The 18534-nt window shown below is 35.2% G+C and overlaps 2 protein-coding genes across 2 annotated transcripts in view; one reads left to right on the top strand and one right to left on the bottom strand.

Annotated features, from left to right (window-relative positions):
* LOC128992511 (filamin-C) overlaps positions 1-18534 on the top strand; it is a 143066-nt gene that overhangs the window by 89193 nt on the left and 35339 nt on the right. Inside the window, exons 19-20 of the mRNA XM_054416119.1 lie at positions 16057-16221; positions 16762-16983. Of these exons, the coding sequence (XP_054272094.1) occupies positions 16057-16221; positions 16762-16983 (387 nt within the window). The remainder of the gene's footprint in view (positions 1-16056; positions 16222-16761; positions 16984-18534) is intronic.
* On the bottom strand, positions 5161-6580 carry LOC128992510 (MAPK/MAK/MRK overlapping kinase-like). The gene has a single exon (XM_054416118.1). It carries the CDS (start codon positions 6514-6516, stop codon positions 5167-5169), a length of 1350 nt encoding a protein of 449 aa, XP_054272093.1. The 5' UTR covers positions 6517-6580; the 3' UTR covers positions 5161-5166.

Genomic DNA, 18534 nt, shown 5'->3' with positions numbered 1-18534 from the left:
GAAAAGCTCACGGTAATAGGCTGGCCAAAGGGATTGTTTTGGTGTCAGTTTCTGTGAAAAGAAAGAGAGAGGTTCCCATGTTTTATTGTCAACCATCTGCTGGAGAGCAGCTCCTACATGGGTACTCGAGGCATCACAGAACAATGCGAGAGGGGCCTTGTGGTCAGGGTGAACAAGCAAGGTAGCATTGGAGAGATGTTCTTTGCAGGATAAGAATGCAGCATCCAATTCAGGAGTCCAATTTACAGGTTGGTTTCCACGTAGAGATGAGAGGGCATCATGGAGAGCTGCTTGTTGCTTGGCTGCTGAAGGAATGAATCTGCGGTAGAAATTCAACATGCCGAGAAAACGACGCAAACCTTTTGCAGTAGAGGGACGGGTGAATTGTTGCAGAGCCTCAACACGTTCAGGAAGTGGTCGAGTACCAGCAGATGATACCTCATATCCTAGGAAGGTAACCTTTGGAGCTTTCAAAACAGTCTTATTTACGTTAACGAGTATGCCATAATCAGAAAACCGATTGAATAGAGTTCGTAGATGGGCTTCATGTTCAGTCTCATCCTTAGAGAAAACTAAGACGTCATCTATATAAGGAAAGCAGAAGTCTAAACCAAAAACTACTTCATCGATGAAACGCTGAAAAGTTTGTCCTGCGTTGCGGAGGCCAAAGGACATGAAGGGGAATTCAAACAATCCAAAGGGGGTTGTAATGGCTGTCTTCGGGATGTCTTCAGGGTTGACAGGGATTTGTGTGTAGGCCTTCACTAGGTCGATCACAGAGAAATACTTGCAACCTCTGAGAGAATGGGTGAAATCGTGGATATGTCTAACAGGATATCTGTCAGGAATAGTCCTAGCGTTGAGAGCACGGTAGTCTCCACAGGGGCGCCATCCATCAGGTTTCTTAGGGACCATGTGAAGGGGTGATGACCAAGGTCCATCAGATCGACGTGCAGTACCATCGGTGAGCATGGCATCAAACTCGGCTTTGGCTATAACAAGCCGATCAGGAGCGAGTCGACGTGGACGAGATGAAACTGGGGGGCCAGGGGTCGTTTTGATGAAATGCAAGGTTGAATGGAGCACTTTTCTTGGTGTACCAGAGGGTCGGGTAATCATGGGAAATTCTGCCAGTATTGATGAAGTTGAAGAATTGGGTGTGATAGTTTTGATGCTGAAATGAGGGATTGAGGTACATTGACAAAGAACAGAAAGGTTTGTTACACTGTCAATCAACCGTTGATTACGACAGTCAGGAAGCAATCCAAAGTGTGCTAAAAAGTCAGAGCCTATAATCGCTGTATTAACATCAGCAATGACAAAATTCCATGTAAAAGCTCGTCTCAGCCCTAAGTTTAATGTTAATGTCATCATACCGTAGGTGTGAATGGCAGAGTTGTTTGCTGCACGAAGTTCATATTCAATACGCTTTTGGTTCTTACAAACAAATGATTTAGGGAGACAGCATATGTCAGATCCAGTGTCAATTAAAAATTTTGTATTGGTAGTCCGGTCGATGATTTGTAGGCGGCGCCCTCCAGCTTGGCAGTCAGCTGACGCCATCACTGGCTGCCTTTGGAGTTTGTCGGAGAAGTGAAATTACATGGTGGAATGCACTTCTCAGCTTGATAGCCAAAACGCTTGTGGTACCAGCATAGATTGGTTTGCTCTGTAGTGTCAGAGGAGCTACCTGCGTGATAACGACTACTAGACAAACTCCTCTGACGTGACCTAGGTCGCCTGTCACGTAGGGAATCAACATCTTTACGCATATTTTTCATTTGCAACTCCAAAGCAGATAATTTTGATAAAACTTCAGTTAATTTTGGGTCATCAGAAAATGAAGATTTAGGATTTGGTGAATTAACGGCATTCAAAGATGTAGGCATACTAGTGAGAGAATGGCAAAAAGATGCGTTAGGTTGGACTGCTAGAATTTTGTCGGCAGTAATTGCAAGTGTGTCAGTTTGGGCACTTGTTTGGACTTGCAAAATACTTTGTATATGAGCAGGAAGTCTCTGCATCCAAATAGTTTTCAGTAAACTATCTTGGATTGTGGTCGAACCTACTAGTGATCGAAGGTGGCGTAGGAACTGAGAAGGAGTTTTGTCACCTAGTTCCTCCTCCATCAATAGCTGACGAATGCGTTGCTCCTCAGATAGAGACAACCGTCTGATTATTTCAGACTTAAGCGTAGAGTAAGGAGTTTCAACAGGTGGATCTATTATAAGATCCTCCACTTCATTAGCATAGCGCTCATCAAGATGTGAAATTACATACGAGTATTTAGTTGTTTCACTCGTGATGTGAGCCAGTGTAAACTGAGCCTCAACTTGGGCAAACCAGAGCCTTGGTTTCTCTTTCCAGAATGGTGGAAGTTTTATGCTTACCCGGTGGATGTGATGATCTTCATGTCGTTCGTCGGAATGGGCTGTATGATCTGGCTGATGCTGTGGTAGAACTGGTGGAAGATCAGGTAGGTTGGCTTCTTGAGGATGTACAGAAATGTGATTTTGTTCTTGTCTTCCATTCAAATCTTGAAGTTGTCTTTGTAGGTTGGCATTCTCACTCTCTAATTGAGCTAGGCGCTCCAAAAGTTCTTGGTCCATGGCGTAAAACGATAATTTGGAGAAAGGTGAAAAATAAATGAAGTTTTGGTAGAAGGTTGAAATTTAGTGTAGGAAAAACATCAATTTAGTTTGAAATAATTTACTTGTTAGTCGGGGTCACCATTTCTAGCGGATAGACGCACTAAAACAAATCATTCTAGTAAAAGGTCATTTAATTTACAGAGAATAGTTAAGTAGTGTAATCCACTAGATTCAAATCAGAAAAACTGTTGTTAAAACTGTTGTTACCTAGGTTGCTAGGACAACAAAAAAATAAACAAATGATTAAAGTAAATACAGAACACATGGTTATTGTGTTAGACAGTTTAGTGGCACCACATGTGTAATTTTTTACAAAATCACCTAAAATGTGATTTTAAGTTATGTTTTCCCCTCAATGACTTATGTTGTGTCATAGTCAGCTGGCCAACAATGGACCTTTCGAGACCAACTGAGTATGACTTTTGACGAATCAAACAAACTAACCGTAGTATCAAAATGACTAGTGTGAAAGTAAAAGCAAATTGTGTCCTTTGGTTTCATGAAAGCAGATCTGTAATAGGCCTAACATTTTGAAGAAAGCTCCATTTAGAGTATGGCCGTAATTCTCCAAGTAACAATTCTATAAAATGGTGGTACCCTACAGGTATTTTCAACGACCGGGAAGTGTTTAACATGTAGTCTAAAAGGTCCTCACCTCAGAAAAAAACATAACTTACCAATAACAGTTGAGGTGATTTTTACGGACTTTTTAAAATGACTTTCTATAGTTACTGAACTTTGTATAATTATATTTTTGGCAGTTAGTGGATAAAACTGCTTTAAGTTTGCTATTTAGTGAAACCATTCCCATATTTCTAAGTTGTTTGGTTATTTATTTATTCAATCTTAAATGTGTCCAACAATTTATGACCACTCTGTATTATCCACTAATAGTTAAACCTGTGCATTGCTACAAGTCCTTTAAACCTGCCGCAAAAACCTCTAGTATAGGAATTATTTTACAGTTTTCTATATACACTTTGAATATTATAGAAGTCCGATTTACATGTAGGCGTATAGTAATCATTTAGGTGTGTGTAAGCGTAGTAGTTCAACATATTTCACATTTCCTGGAAATGCAAATCCTTTCCGCTAAGAATAAATAACTTAAGTATGAATCTAAAAGGCTTAATTTCAACTATCAATGTGTTGCCAACAGTTGAACTGTATAGACCAAAATCTGTGTGTTCCAAATTTTGACCAGGTGGTCCTAGTCAATAACTAATTAACTATACCTATACAACACTGCTTTTAATTACACACCAGCGTTTGTTGGTGTCGTGAACAATCTGAATGATTTTAGGTTAAAAGTATACTTAGAGCACAAGTACAACCAGATTTGAATGAGACTGAAAAAAGTCCTCTACAGAATATTAACATAAGGCCTATTTACATCCCAAGTAGATTACATTTAAGAGACTGTAAGTATACTACCACAGTTCTTTTAGATCTTAAATATTTTAGTACAGTAAAACCTTCTACAACATTCAAATAGTAGAAGGTAGAAGTAACTTTGCAAAACATCGTTTCCTTGTTTTTACCTAACGTGGGAACTCATCAAACCTCTCTCTAATGAGTTGTTAGGTCGACTTGTGGAGTGAAAGTTGCACTGTAAATGAGGAACAGTGTAAGTGGCATTTAATCAAAACCATAGACAGGACATTCCACGTGTGTTTGTAGAATGTACTATGTGGAAGAAAGTCACATAGAAAGTTGACAGTCCGATGACCTCTTGCCCCACTGAGCTAGCTCAGGGACTCTATGTACCCCTTCCACTCCCCACACACCTCTCTATGTCCAATATTATAGCCTTGGATTATGTCAAGGTTTGGTTATACATTAGTTTGACTGAATTCTTGCTTATTTGAAGTGTGCACACTACTTTAAACTTGTCACTAATACCATCCACAAGTTTTAGATTATGTTCAGTTTTTTTTAAGTTGAAATAATATTGGTATACTGTATACCGGTAGTGTTAAAGTATTTCAATGTTTTCTGAAATATTTAATTTCTGATTTGAGATATTTGGGCCCTTGATGCTTTGGAAGTGTTTTTAAACTTCCTCAGATCAGAATTTCGCAATACTTGACCATTAAATATAGTATTGTACTAGTTTACATTTATAAAATACCTTTTTTGTTTAAAGTAAGGAAACTTTTTCAATTATACTGCTTAGTTTATTTGGTAGTTTGAAGTTAACTGTAGGAAAATATAAATTATTTTCATTCATTTGACACTCTGTTCTTAGTGTTGTGTAGGAGATTTTACCATAGAACTGGAAAAACAGCTTAACATTATAAGAGGCAATTCTCACATTACTACAAAGTATGCTGTGTATTGTTTTGATGTTTGTTGTTGTTGTTGTTTGTTAATGGAAGCACAATAAATTCTCTATGGAACAAGAGGGTTTACAAGGGACGATCTAGAAGAAGGTACACAAGTTTTATTTACTGTACCTCAATCAATTGGTAGAAAAAATACCTATTAACTGATATAATAATTTAAGTCATTAAATTTACTTTTCTTTTATTTGTGGCAGAAAATGTATATTGTAAGGTTTACAAATGTTAATGGCAATACTTTTGCTTTGGGTCCCTGCTTTATTTCCACCTATGGGGGGAAGAGTTCCAATAGTTTTAGACTTTATGTCTGGAACCTTTATTGGTATTTTTGTTGAATTAACTACTTCAGTCTGATCATTACGTTTCTGCTGGATTTGAGGACGGTCCAATAGTCTTCTCTTGGGAAGTAACTGCAGGTTGTTAGGTTTACTTTTACTCTGAGTTGCAGATATTGTTTTTGCCGTTGTCTCTGGACCCCAAGAACTAGTTACTAATTTTCCTGGCTTCTTAGATGATGATACATTCATTATATTGAATCTAGGTTTTGTTTTAACATTAAACTTATTTAGTTGTTGTATACTGTAAGGCTTCGGAACGTACGGATTCAGCTCTGCTAGTTGCTTTTTATATTCTTTCTCTCTGAACTCGCAAAAATATTTGTGATCTACAAGCCTGTGAACGTTAGAACGAATGTCAGGATCGTAAGTTAGCATTTTTTTAAGTAAATCTCTCGCAGTTTCTGTCGTAAAAGGTAATAAACATTTGAAGTTGATACCTTGTAATGCAGGGAACTTAACCTGTGCAACTCTTGATTGTGGGTGTCGCATTTTCAACAGAACTCTGGGAGAAGGAGTTCCAGTCACTTTGTGAATGGTGTTCAACTGGTCGATTTCATCTTCTCCGGGAAAAAGTGGCTTTTGTTGGAATAGTTCATAAAACACACAACCACAAGCCCAAATGTCCATTTTCTCTCCATAAGTTCCATTACCTAAAATGCACTCAGGACTTCTATACCATCTCGTAGAAATATAATCTGTATACGGCTGCGGACTACAAATACACCGAACGGAACCCAAGTCAGCTATCTTTACATTTGACTTCTTGATCAATATGTTTTCTGGTTTGATATCTCTGTGAAACACGCCATGAGAGTGAAGGTGATCAACTCCTTTTAGAATCTGGTAGAAGAGATGTTTCACTTTCGCTTCAGACATGGATCGTTTTCTTTGATGAATGAGGTCGTAAAGGTTCATCTCCATCAGCTCGAAAATCATGTAGAGCTTTCCTATTCCAGGATCAAATATATCCTCCACCAAAGTGAGCACATTGGGATGGGATGGCAAACTACGGAGCACCGCTATTTCAGAAAGTCTGTGAGCTTCTCTAAAAGAGTGGTAATCCTTCTTGAGTCTTTTTACCGCAAATCCTTGGCCAGTGCTGGTTTCACTACATTTGAAAACCTCTGCAAAAGTCCCTTCTCCTATCTTTTCCAAAATTTGAAACCTAGAGTTGAAATTACTCATTATAAACAAACAAACTCTGTATTATAATTTTGGTCATTTTCAGTAGAATTGTTGTATTCTATTATTTAAACTATATATATAACAAATAATTTCAGATTAATTAAATATAATAAGATATGCTTCAAAATAAACATGTTTAAAGGTTATTTTCCATTTGTAAACAGTCAACAAAGAATGTACAGCTGACTTAATGATATTAGTTCTGTTTGAATCATTGACTATTGATGCTTCACAGTGACATGGGTACAGTCAATTGATTTTACCCAATACTTTTTTAAATAATGTTTTTATTTGTAGATATTTAGACATATGTTGTTTGATATTTATTGCAATTAAAGTATACTTTTTCATTTCAGATAATGTTTTATTTCAGTGTAATTTTTACTTTGCCATAGTATTAAATTAAAGGGGAGTATGTTTTATCTATGATTAAAGCCAGAGAAAATAATGATAAAGAAAATGTTTTTGTATTGGCAGGTAATAATTTCATGGTACACACAATAAGATGCATTACAAAAGTGATTGAAGGCAAGTGAGGAAGATTAAATTGATTAATATAATTGTTTAGTACAGGTTTATGTTGTCACTTTATTTACAGGCATTTTCCTAAATTATTTTGACTAAATGGAACTAAACTATATAGCCTAATCCTTATTACTTGAAGTTTTTAAAAGTAGTACGCTTTGATGACCCTGAGTAAAAACCACAAGGTGGAATCGATTTCCCAGTCGGCTAACTTCTTCCCACAATGAGCCTTTGGCAAAAAGGTTTCCTGTCCGGTGGGCGATATGATTGGTCTCAGTCGGCTAACTGAGCAGATGAGGTCAACTTGTCACCTTACCTATCCTTTTTTGTCTCAACCATATCTTTGCAAAGTCTTTTGTTGTTTTGGAACTGTCTCAGATCAGATCTTTATGTTTATGTATTCTGGAATTATTTTATTAACATGATCACTATGTCTGATCTGTTGTAAAACTCTACCAAATATATGTTGGGGAGTGTTTTTCGAAAGAGTGTACTACATATTTTTTAATATAATTAATATAAGAATATGTAGTACGGTATTACGAGTTAATAAAATATTCTATTCCCTGGGTGATTCACTTTCCATCTTCTGTTGTTCTGTCAATAATCAATTTGGCATAATTTAATCCATATTAGAAAAAATGTTGCTTTTGCAAAATACTTTTCCTATCAATTTGCTAATTAGAGGATTGTTGTAGCCATTTTAACATCAATTAGTAGTGAATTTGGAAATGAAAATTGGACTGAAAGTTTTGCAATAATAGAATCTGTATTTTACTGATCATTAATGGAAAATGTCCTCTAATTCTTTGAGGATCTAAAAAACTCAACTTTACAAACGATTAAAAAGATGATGTATATGATTAAAAAGATTTGATTTGTTTGAATTATAATAATTTTTGTTTGGATATTTTGACATGTTCAAAGTGTTGGTAATGTGTTTGGTAAGGAAACTAGTCAGCATCATTTTGTTGATGTTCTCTGCAGAAAAACTTTTTTTTGTTCAGTAAGAAAAACTATTTGTCATACAAAATATAGGGGCTATAAAATTTATTGTTAAGGAAAGTAATTTCTAGTTTGTCATTCCTTTTACTTACTTTTTGATTTTTAAACAAAAACAATAATTATTAAACTATTATAAACTGTATGAGTCTAAGACTTTCTATTTTACTTTCACAAAAAATAGACAAACCTCCTCTGAAATACTTGTAATTGTTTCATTTCCTCAATTAGACAGTTTCATTTCCATCCTCACGCCTTGCGAGACTAAATGTGTAATCAAGTGTAAGTCTGGTAAACTAATTAACGGTTACATAAAGTCCATATAATCAACACTAACACGTAACCATGTGTTCGCACTGTAACTATTTGCGGTCTCAATGACTAATTATTGACTGGTTTCATGTGAGTGACCAGATGCCAGATCAGTCAAGATACAAATAACTAATAAGCCAGAAACAAATAACTTTTCTTATCAATAATTTAATTTAAAAAAAATGTATTTTTAGTACTGGGCAGTGATTTAACTCGTGAAAAGGGGTATTTCAATAATGTATCTTTAAATGGAAACCTTTTCAAACAAACATGCTGGAGAAGTTTTTTTAAGACAGTTAATCAAACACATTATCATATTTTTATAGTTACTTCAGGTTCTTTTATTTGTAAAATTTGGAAGATGCATTATTTGTGATGCAACTATTTACTGAACTGATACAGTTATTTTTGTTTTTGTCAAATCAAATGATGACAATAAAAATAACCTGTAACAGTTGTTTTTGGTAACTACCGCTACAAAAAGGTGTTGCCGATAGCATGGGAACTTTCAAGGGACCAATTCCAATCGATTTCTAGTGGCCAAATAACCCATCAATAAAAAAAATAAAACAAAAATAAAAGTTTGCCTGTACACACGCTTTTTTATAATATAGGATCATACAAACTTTTGTAACAATATACCTAGTAGGGCTTTTTTACTATCCCAATTTTGAAATTCGGTGGTCTTTTTCATAAACCATTTTCCCCTTTAGGTTCCACCTTGTAAGGTTGTACTTGTGTGTATGTAAGGAACGATAATTAGTCACATCTTCATCTTTGAAGCTGTATTTTCAACATACCAATTCCGTATGCAATTCAAGAGTACAGTATTGTTTATTGAACGTTTGAAATCCCTCTGCAAAATAATAAAATTACAATTTGCTATAAAATATTTCCTTGTTATCCAGTTTAGTTTGAACAAATACGAAAGCAACTTCATGAACTGACTACCGCTATCCATCATTCCAACAGTAGTAGCATAGCAGCGTGCTGAAGATCCACCCTAGTTCCCATAATCCACTGTACTCGCAGTACTCATGCGCAGATCCCGTTTCTCGTCACCACGCCGGCGCTGTCTTGAGCGGCCCCATTATCAGCGGTGTTGCCACTTCTCCTCGGCAAGAATGTGTTCGACGTGGCAACGCCGCTTTCTCGCGGCACCGAGATTCAGTCTTGACACTACAGTGTTGTCGAGTGCCGCGCCGCGTCGCGTCGTGAGTGTTTTTCGTGCGTTTTGTGAATCGCGATCCGTTTTCCGCGAAGTTCGATCCTTGTGATTTGTGTTACATTGCTCATTGTGTTTTGTGATTCCCTCATTTTGGATTAATAGTTTCTACCGAATTTTGGTAAGCGTTTCGACTAGTGTTTGTTTACATGTTCGATTTACTATAACTGTTTATTCATAACTGGTTTTTCCTACACTTATCCTTTTAAAGTCATTATTTGTTTTCTAAGAATCTAGATTTTGTCTTAAAATGTTTAATAATTCTAAACATTGTTATGTTATTACTTAATTTTGGTTTAATATTGATCTTTTCTGATACGGCAGCCGGATTCTACACGTGTGTATCCTTGAAGCACATCCATGACATTTTTCGATTGGCGCCCAAAAGTGTCATTGCTGCATGGTTTTCTGCGCGATTTTATTATTATGGTTTGTTAAATTTGCAGTTTTTATTTACGACAACCAAGTAGCCTAATTATTTTACTCATATGGAAAATGTTCTACACATTCAATTGTTTTTTACATTTTGAACAGACTATCATGCAATCTCAGATAGCCTACAATTGGCAACGTCAACAAAAAATTGAACTGAACAATTAAATACCGGGATGACATTTAAAACAATCACATTGGACATACTTTGGCAGGAACCACTTAAAACGTTTTTTTTCTTCTGTCAATTTAATGGGAGGGTAGATTTTTGTAAGACCTTTTGTACATTTCATTTGAGAATTTTACAGCGCCTTCTTTCGCGATATTTGTACCAAACCTATGGCATTTGTTTAGGCAAAAGGCGATAGTGTCGAATATCTTTGTTGTTGATACATGATGATTAAATAATTATACTGATTAAATAATTTTGTTTTTAAGGGTTGACCTTTTCCGAAGAAAATCTGATTTCGTTCCGTGTGGTTTTGTATTAATGTTGTGTTATGGTTCCCGTGTAATTATTTAGCCTACTCAAGATACATTCCCATCACTTCATACGGCTTTTCAAAATGTAAAAAAAAATATTTATTTATTTATTTTCCAACGGCAAAAGTTAATTTCTACAGTTTTTTTTTTTCAATACGGTTGAAGATATGTAGTATATATGAAATCTAAAATAGGTGTTCGCCAAAGTTTCAATTTATTGTTGTTAATTGATGTTAATTCAGGACACAATTATAAACAATAAGTTTTACAGAAGGTTAATTGGAAGTGAAGTGACATTATTTGGTTTAAGTATTATTGCAAGGACAATGAGTCCTGCTCTCGTGGATTGTGAAAATATCCACAAAATTAAAATTTATTCTTATTCACCTACTCTATTCGATCTATGTGAAGAGGTATTCGTTTTTGTTAGATAGTGACCTATCCATTGCAAACAGCTACTTACCATACTGTTTATCAAATGTAAAAACACATCGTTTCGGAGATAACCTCAGATTTGTGTAGGCTGTCATTAACAATGTACACATAACAATGTGTCTTTCTTTAGGCATTTCTAGTTTTGACATGGAATTGGTTGGTTAATATCTCAAAATTCTTTATTACCTCCTCTTAATTTTTACCGTTCGAAATTTGTTGTTCCACTTAATTTTTTTTATCATGATGAGATTACTGTAAAGAAATTTGACATTGGTAGATTAGTAGGCCAGAGGAAATATATGGGAACGCAAATATACTACAAGCTTTTCTTGCATGACGTTTATTAACACGCATTTTGATCTACTACAAAAACTTAAGATATACAACTATTTTTGAAGATAGCTCTATAGTTCGTCATACAATATGTATTTTTGTTCCTTAGATGTTATTCTCCTTCAAATAGCTCCCAGAAAGTTGATGTTTTTCTGTATTTTCGACTGCATTCCTCACAGTGACAGTACTGCAGGTGTTTCGTCACAGCTGATAAACAAACAATGAGTCACCATTATCAGGTGTAACCGTGTCAACAGCTGTTTACCAGTTGGCTGCATCGCTTGACACGCGTCGCGCGCGGGAACAACACGTTCACGCTTCCGGATCCGCTCTCCATCCGGCATCCGGACCGAGATCATCCGGATCCGGCAGTGGATTGATCTGTCAGTTGACATCTGTCACATATTGAGGGGAAATTTGGAATTTTAACTAAACGACAGACCTGGTATTTCGACAGACAGACGTTCGAACATAAAGATAACTATCAACGCTCAAACAACGTATAATGTAATCAATTCAGCAATAGTTTGCTGAAAAATATTTCCCTAACGTGAGTTCAAATTTCCACAAATTAAACTTATATTTGCGACGAAACTTTTCCATACTTGGTTTTAGTACAGTCATGATGAGTAACTCATAATATCGTAATTCAATATTGTAAATTGGTGAAATCCGTTGGCAATAAATAAATAAATAATTGATTATACACTTACGGTTTAGGATACATAGTTCAAAATTACATATTTCATGAAAAAGCATATCCTTTGCAGTATGAAAAAACTAGATTTCGTAAAAACTTGTATATGCCTACAGACAATTAATATTTTTGTAAAAAGCTTGTAACATAACAATTAAGTGACAGTTTGAACCCAGCTTTTAGTTAAACTAAATAACATGAAAATGGTATTAGGCTATATCAAAAGCTAGTCTAGAATGTTAGTGTCGGCTGCTAGACTTTTTTTTAAATTAAAACTTAATTTCTGAAAGACTGAAACCCTAAACCAAAATTATGGCATGGACATTCCTTAGTTCTCAAAATTATCTTTCTTTCAACAAAAAATCACAAAAATCCGTCAGGTGGTTGATTCAGAATCGTTAAATAAAAAACCCTGTCACGTTTTAATATATACTAGCTGTAGGCCCGTCCTACGTACGGGAATCACGTAGTTGATTAAAACTGAATATAATTCAGAACAGATAATACACACATAAAGAAGAATTCTGGCCGTTTTAATAGGAGTATGTAAGAGTAGACGTGGAAAATTCGTAGTAGTATAGAGGCGCGCCAGAGATAGCAAGTATAGACACAGTCAATATAGGTTTTATGTTGGAAGTGATTCTGGGAAAGCTGGATTTTTCTATGCTGTTAGATCATGTTGAGATGAGCATTTTCCCTAAAGTCCCCACTCCTCCCCCTTGTGCCCCCTTTTTCGATAAATTTACAGTCTCTTAGAAATTGTGACCACCTCAGAAATGTTACATCATTGATTTTTTTCATCTACTAGACATTCCCAACGATAATCAAAAGTCAAATTTAGTCAGGGTTTTTCATTGCATAGACCTACTCAAACCGTTTAATCCCTGGACTACATACTGTTTAACTAACAATATCTTTTGGACAATCTAAGATAACCAAACATTAGTTTATTTTGCTATGTATTTTTCTTAATGAATTTTATCGGCCTCCATGAAGTGACATTGTACGGTTTCAGCTTTGTGGTTTGCAATCGAGTCAACTGAAGTAGAAATAGAAACAATTGAACAGTAACCAGTTGTAGGATGTTGTACTGTAGGAGTCTGGTTTGTCGCAACACAGGATGAGAAGAGTAGGATGAGTGTGGGATAATCATGATATTGATATGAGGTGTCGGCTCTTATTACCATAGCCTGTCTCACCTCGCATTCCTCTATTATTGAATGAAACAGCTTGTATTTTATGGATCTCTAACCACTTTTATAGTGGAACATTAGCACCAGTAATGGATATTTAAATTGGCAAAATTGTGGTAAAATGTACGTATTAGGACACAATTAAAAGTTTTTCCAATATTTTGTTTGTTTTTTGAACCCTCGTGTTTAAGATTAATTTTTACTGATATGCAGACTATAAATTTGATTGGAAATATCATGCTTATGGGCCAAAACAATTAAACGGATTATGAGGACTATATTTGTGTTTTTTTTTTTTTTTTTTTTATGGGATCACACGACATTGACAACAGTTGTAACTAGTCCTGGTGAATGGAAATTTAAATCAAAGTAGGTACTGTACAGTAGTTTTGTGCCTTCTTTCTTCTTTGACCTAGATTAAATGTCATAAAAATCCGACTGATTGTGAACTAGTAATATTTTTTTTCAAATGTATACATAGACAAATCAGACAAAGCCTCTAACTGAAACATTTTTATGATTAAAATACTTTCTCCATGATTATATACACGCTTATAAAATTAAACATAACCATCCATAGAACACAATGGTAGCATTGTTTTAGTGACAGTGGCAGATTTTCAACTAAGTGTAAATATCCCATATAGCTTGGGTTCATTTACAAATGCAAACCAGTGTTGTCCTTCAATGAATTACACATATGCCTTCTGACTATCAACTAGTTTAAAGGTTATTTTAATTCTGAGTCATGATGTTCTAGTAGTTTTCCAATGAGTAAGTTTGCGTCATGATCGTTTTTGCAGAGTGAGCAGATGTACAGAATGTCTACTCGCTTGTTCTTTTAATATTTGATTATTATTCACTTTTTATAGTATTCAAGCTGATGGATCAACAAGAGATTACAATAATGTCGTAACTCTGATTATCCAAATGAAAATATGATGAGAAAACTATAAATTCAATACTGTATGAATTTGTATTTGTTTGTATACTGTTGTTCAAGCCATGTAACCCCGATGACTCACCCATGGGTCAGGAGCCTTGAGTGGGTCAGACCATTTGTGACACCTCACCCGCGGGTGGGTGGGTGTGTCCCCGGGTGTGGGTGTGTCCAATGGTCCACTCCTGTACAACAATTGCCCAACACATAAATAGACTGATTTTATCAAAGCTATGAAATAGAGTGTTCTATTTTTAGTAACACAGTTAGGCCTACTACAACTTCCCATAGTATTAGTCAATCAATAACCGAATGGTTTTTATTTGTGTATTTTCATTGCCATTGACATTATATGTTATTTTGTAAGGAACTAAATCCTGCTCTTGTTAAAATCTAATGTTAGCCGTTTGATAAAAAAACATTATACATTGATAGTCACAATTGTTACAAGAGTTGTTATTTTAACAATCCCCAAATGACACCTTAGATTAGTAGTATACAAATATAAAACCGTGTAACAAAACCACAAACAAATAATAACCTGCAAAACTACTCATATTCTTATTGTTAATACAGAATTACCTGTTTTGATAGGTGCACACAGTGTGTACAGCAGTACAGTGCATGCTCTAATCTTGCACACAGGATGTATTACTGCCGCAATTTTGGATGGTAGAACGTTTCAGTTTAGTGTAGTTGAATAAAGACATATAGTTAAATTTCTTTGATCATTGACTAGTTAAAATTGAAACAATTTAGAGAATAATGTAAGAACAAGAGGAATCAAACAATTTTTAAAAAAATTATAAAGAAATTTAATTGGATTATGAAATGATAAAACTACCGGTACCTACATTAATTGGTATTCCGTGCACTAGTTCATTCAACTGTTTGAGGAAGTGATGAAAAGCTGAAGTAACAAATAACTTGATGCTTGGTTGGGTTCATGTTGCAAAATGCTGTTATGCTGTTGTGAAACCTTGTATGCAATGTTTTGCCAGTGATGCGAAACGTCTCATTTTGCTGCTATGTATTTGCGAATTGTATTATTGTTTGTTCAAAAGGTGTTTGACACATGGACTGAGAAACGAGTTGTTTTCTTGGGCCTTGTTCGAATAAAGATCTCAAATGATTTGTCAATAGTGTTTTAGTATTTTTTTAAATTCGTCACTTGCTGGAAAGTTCAGTAGAACCACAAAATTGTTTTCACCATTTTGTTACCTACTTTGTTAAATTGTCGGTTACGTTTGCTGGAATTTTATGGTAGTATGAGAAGCTAGTAGTACCGTGGCTTTGCATTGGGGTAACAAGAAAGAAGAAAGGTGTAATTCTTTAATATGAAATTGTAGGGATATCTAATAGAACATTATCTCAAAATCCTACAACTCAGATGGTTAGCTTATTGCATGAAAGAGAAAACATTCATTGGATTTTATTTAGACTCTAGCAGTGTCTCTATTGTTTGTTACTGTATTTAGTGTTTACACCTCAAGAAACCAATGTAGGTAATAAATAGCTTCCCTATTAGGTAATGAATAATAATATTAGTATAATTAGGTAGGTAGTAAATAAAACCAAATAAATAGCTTCCCTATGCAGTTGCAAGAATTTCTCATCATTCATAGATTGTGAACCCTTACACCCACAAGCCTTCTAGGCCTGGGAAAAGTGGCCTTGTCATCACTGTTTCAATTAAGTCAAACATAAACCCACAGACTACCGGTCAATTTTATATTATTTCTTTGGTATAACTAAACATCACACCTGCACACAAAACAGAAAGACATACAAACTCCCAAAAATGTCATTCAATAAATGTTGATTCCTCTTAATATCAAAACCTAAACTAGCTCCACCCACTTTGGTGTGGTTCTAACCCATCGATATCGATGTTCTAGCCAAATAAACCTATGAACTAAATACATTGATTATTGTTTTACTCAAGCTAACCTTGGTGTTGTAGGCAGCCCGTGGCACGTGGCAGTCATGTCAGGGTCCCTGGGTGGCGGATCACCTAAGATGTCCGTCATCGGGGAGGCAGTCAGACTAGTCCCGGTGGACCAGGTCGCATCCTTTCAAATCAGTGCTCTCGGCTTCCTCAGGGAAGATGTGCACGCCAATGTCATCAGTGAGTTCTATGCTTTAATTTGTTTTGCTCTCAATATCATTTTACTTAACTAACAGACAAGGTGTGTTGGAAAAAGATATTTTGATAGATACTTTCAAGGAAAAGTAGGCTATTTAACAAGCTTACAAATACAGTGCATCCTTGATTACAAGACTCTCATAGGGATTATAAAATAAGACTTGTTATCAAGGTTGACTTAATATCGAGGTTTGCAATAACATGTGATTGGGGGTAATATAATTTCAAGGGGATTTAAAATTACCCTTGTTATGAAGGGTGTCTTGTTCTCGAGAGTCTTGTTATCGAGGTTCTACTGTTGTTTTGAAATTAGGAATACAACATGTTAGTCCATCGAAGATTTATAAACTATCCTCTATATTTTGCCGAGGTTAATATTTTTAAATGAATTTCATTTTATGCCCAAGGCAATGATGTAAGCTGAGTTCCGCATTAAACTTTGTCAAACTGTCTGAAGTTAACAACCAAGCTGTGTTTGTATGTTAGGATTGTACATAGTAGCTAAAGTACTGTGATTTTCAGGTCCCAGCAAGCGGGCAGTACCTTCCACTGTGGTGACAGAGCCTGGGGGGATCTACCGTGTTGAGTTCACCCCGGCGGAGGTGGGCAGTCACCTGGTGGAGGTGATGGTGGCGGGCGAGAAGCTCCCTGCGGGGCCACTACTGGCCAAAGTCTACAACTCTGCTCTCATCCGTGTCACTGATGTAGCTAGCGGAGTCGTCGGTCAACCTTGCCAATTCAGAGGTTAGTCTTTTGTTTTGTTTTATGAATTTCAGAAATTTAGGAATTTTTTTCTGAATGGATTTAAGTTTAGTTAACTAATTAAGTTTAATTAGTTAACTATTAATTTAACTTATTAACTTATTAATTTAGTTTAATTAACTAATGTTATGTGTCGGTAGGCCTACTATTTTTTAAATAAGATGTCTAAAAAAATCGTAATGTCTAAAAAAAATGTTAAATTTCAATGAATTTTGACTTGCCACAACAGTCATCAGTCAGTCCCAATCAGAGACTGAGAGGATAGAAATGCAAACAATACAGTTAACTATATTACACCAGAACTTGTTGGAGTTTTCCCCCTGAAACTCCTGGCAACCAATAGTATTTTAACAAAATATGACAAAAATAAAAAAACTGTTTATGTATTTGTAGCAAAAATTTAAATAAATAGTGTGATATAAAGTTTTAAGGGTGCACTCTACCTCAGCTCGGACCTCAGTATTTATGTTGCGCTATTGAACAGCGCTGCAAGATCGCTTGCAGACGGTTTTTAAGTCCTCTCAAATTACTTAGTTAACTTTAAAATGTTATGTGTAAAATACTTTAGAAAAATGTTTATTTAGAAGTATTTACCAGTCACTTCCCACTTAAAATTCTAGTATTACCAACAAATTAAAACAATACAAGCCTACAAAAATAAGAAATGAATAAATTAACATAAATATATTTTCGGTTAAGAACCAAGCCGACAATGACGGAGGTCCTAAACCCTTGCATTAGCTTGTGGCGGAGAGGTAGAGCGCACCCTTAAGACTGCTAAACACTGGACATTTAGGAAAAGTTCATGTATATTACTTTGTTTTTAGTCCATATTAACATATAATACCTGATACCTCTATTATTATGCTTGATTTTGAGCAACAAGTTAATTGTTTCGTTTTAATTTAACAAATTTAATGGAATTTAAGTTCAGTTAGATGTGTAGTCTTCAGCTAGTTAGAAAACAAATTACACAATTACATTATTTGTATCTAAAAACTAATTTTAAAACCTGCTTTATTTAGCATAATGTATTTGCCTCGTATCACCATAATGGAAGATGTCTGATTTCATGGGTTGTGTCGGGGACCAGTGTAGTTTTATGCTAAAAAGAAAGCCCAATTCTCACACTTTCCTGTTCAGTAGGTGTGACTCAGGAATACCTCCAATGGGCATTTCCCACGGCAGTTTATTTTGTTCTGCTTTTTTGTCAGTTTGAATTGGTTGTGCCCTAGATTCCCATTGTGTCAAATAGCTTCTTTGAAGTGCCGATTTATTTTATGGTTTGGTCTTTCTGTTGAAGAGTCAAAGAACATTTAAAACAATTGTTTTTTTTATTTTTATAAGAAGAGTGGGCCTATCTCATTACCTACAAATATTTGTTGCTTATAGTTGGTTGAATTAAATAACCAACTTTCACTTTTAAAAGCATACTAAAATGAAATTGAACTTTTTTTGTTTTTGCACCAAATATATCAAACTAACAAACCCTACCTTCTAATAAATACTTTTTTATCAATTTGTTTTATTATA

This window comes from Macrosteles quadrilineatus, unplaced genomic scaffold (genome assembly GCF_028750875.1).
Source record: "Macrosteles quadrilineatus isolate MER2022 unplaced genomic scaffold, UCM_ALF_1.0 Scaffold_4__1_contigs__length_99947679, whole genome shotgun sequence".
NCBI classification, from domain to species: domain Eukaryota; kingdom Metazoa; phylum Arthropoda; class Insecta; order Hemiptera; family Cicadellidae; genus Macrosteles; species Macrosteles quadrilineatus.
This window is presented reverse-complemented; position numbering and strand designations above follow the sequence as displayed.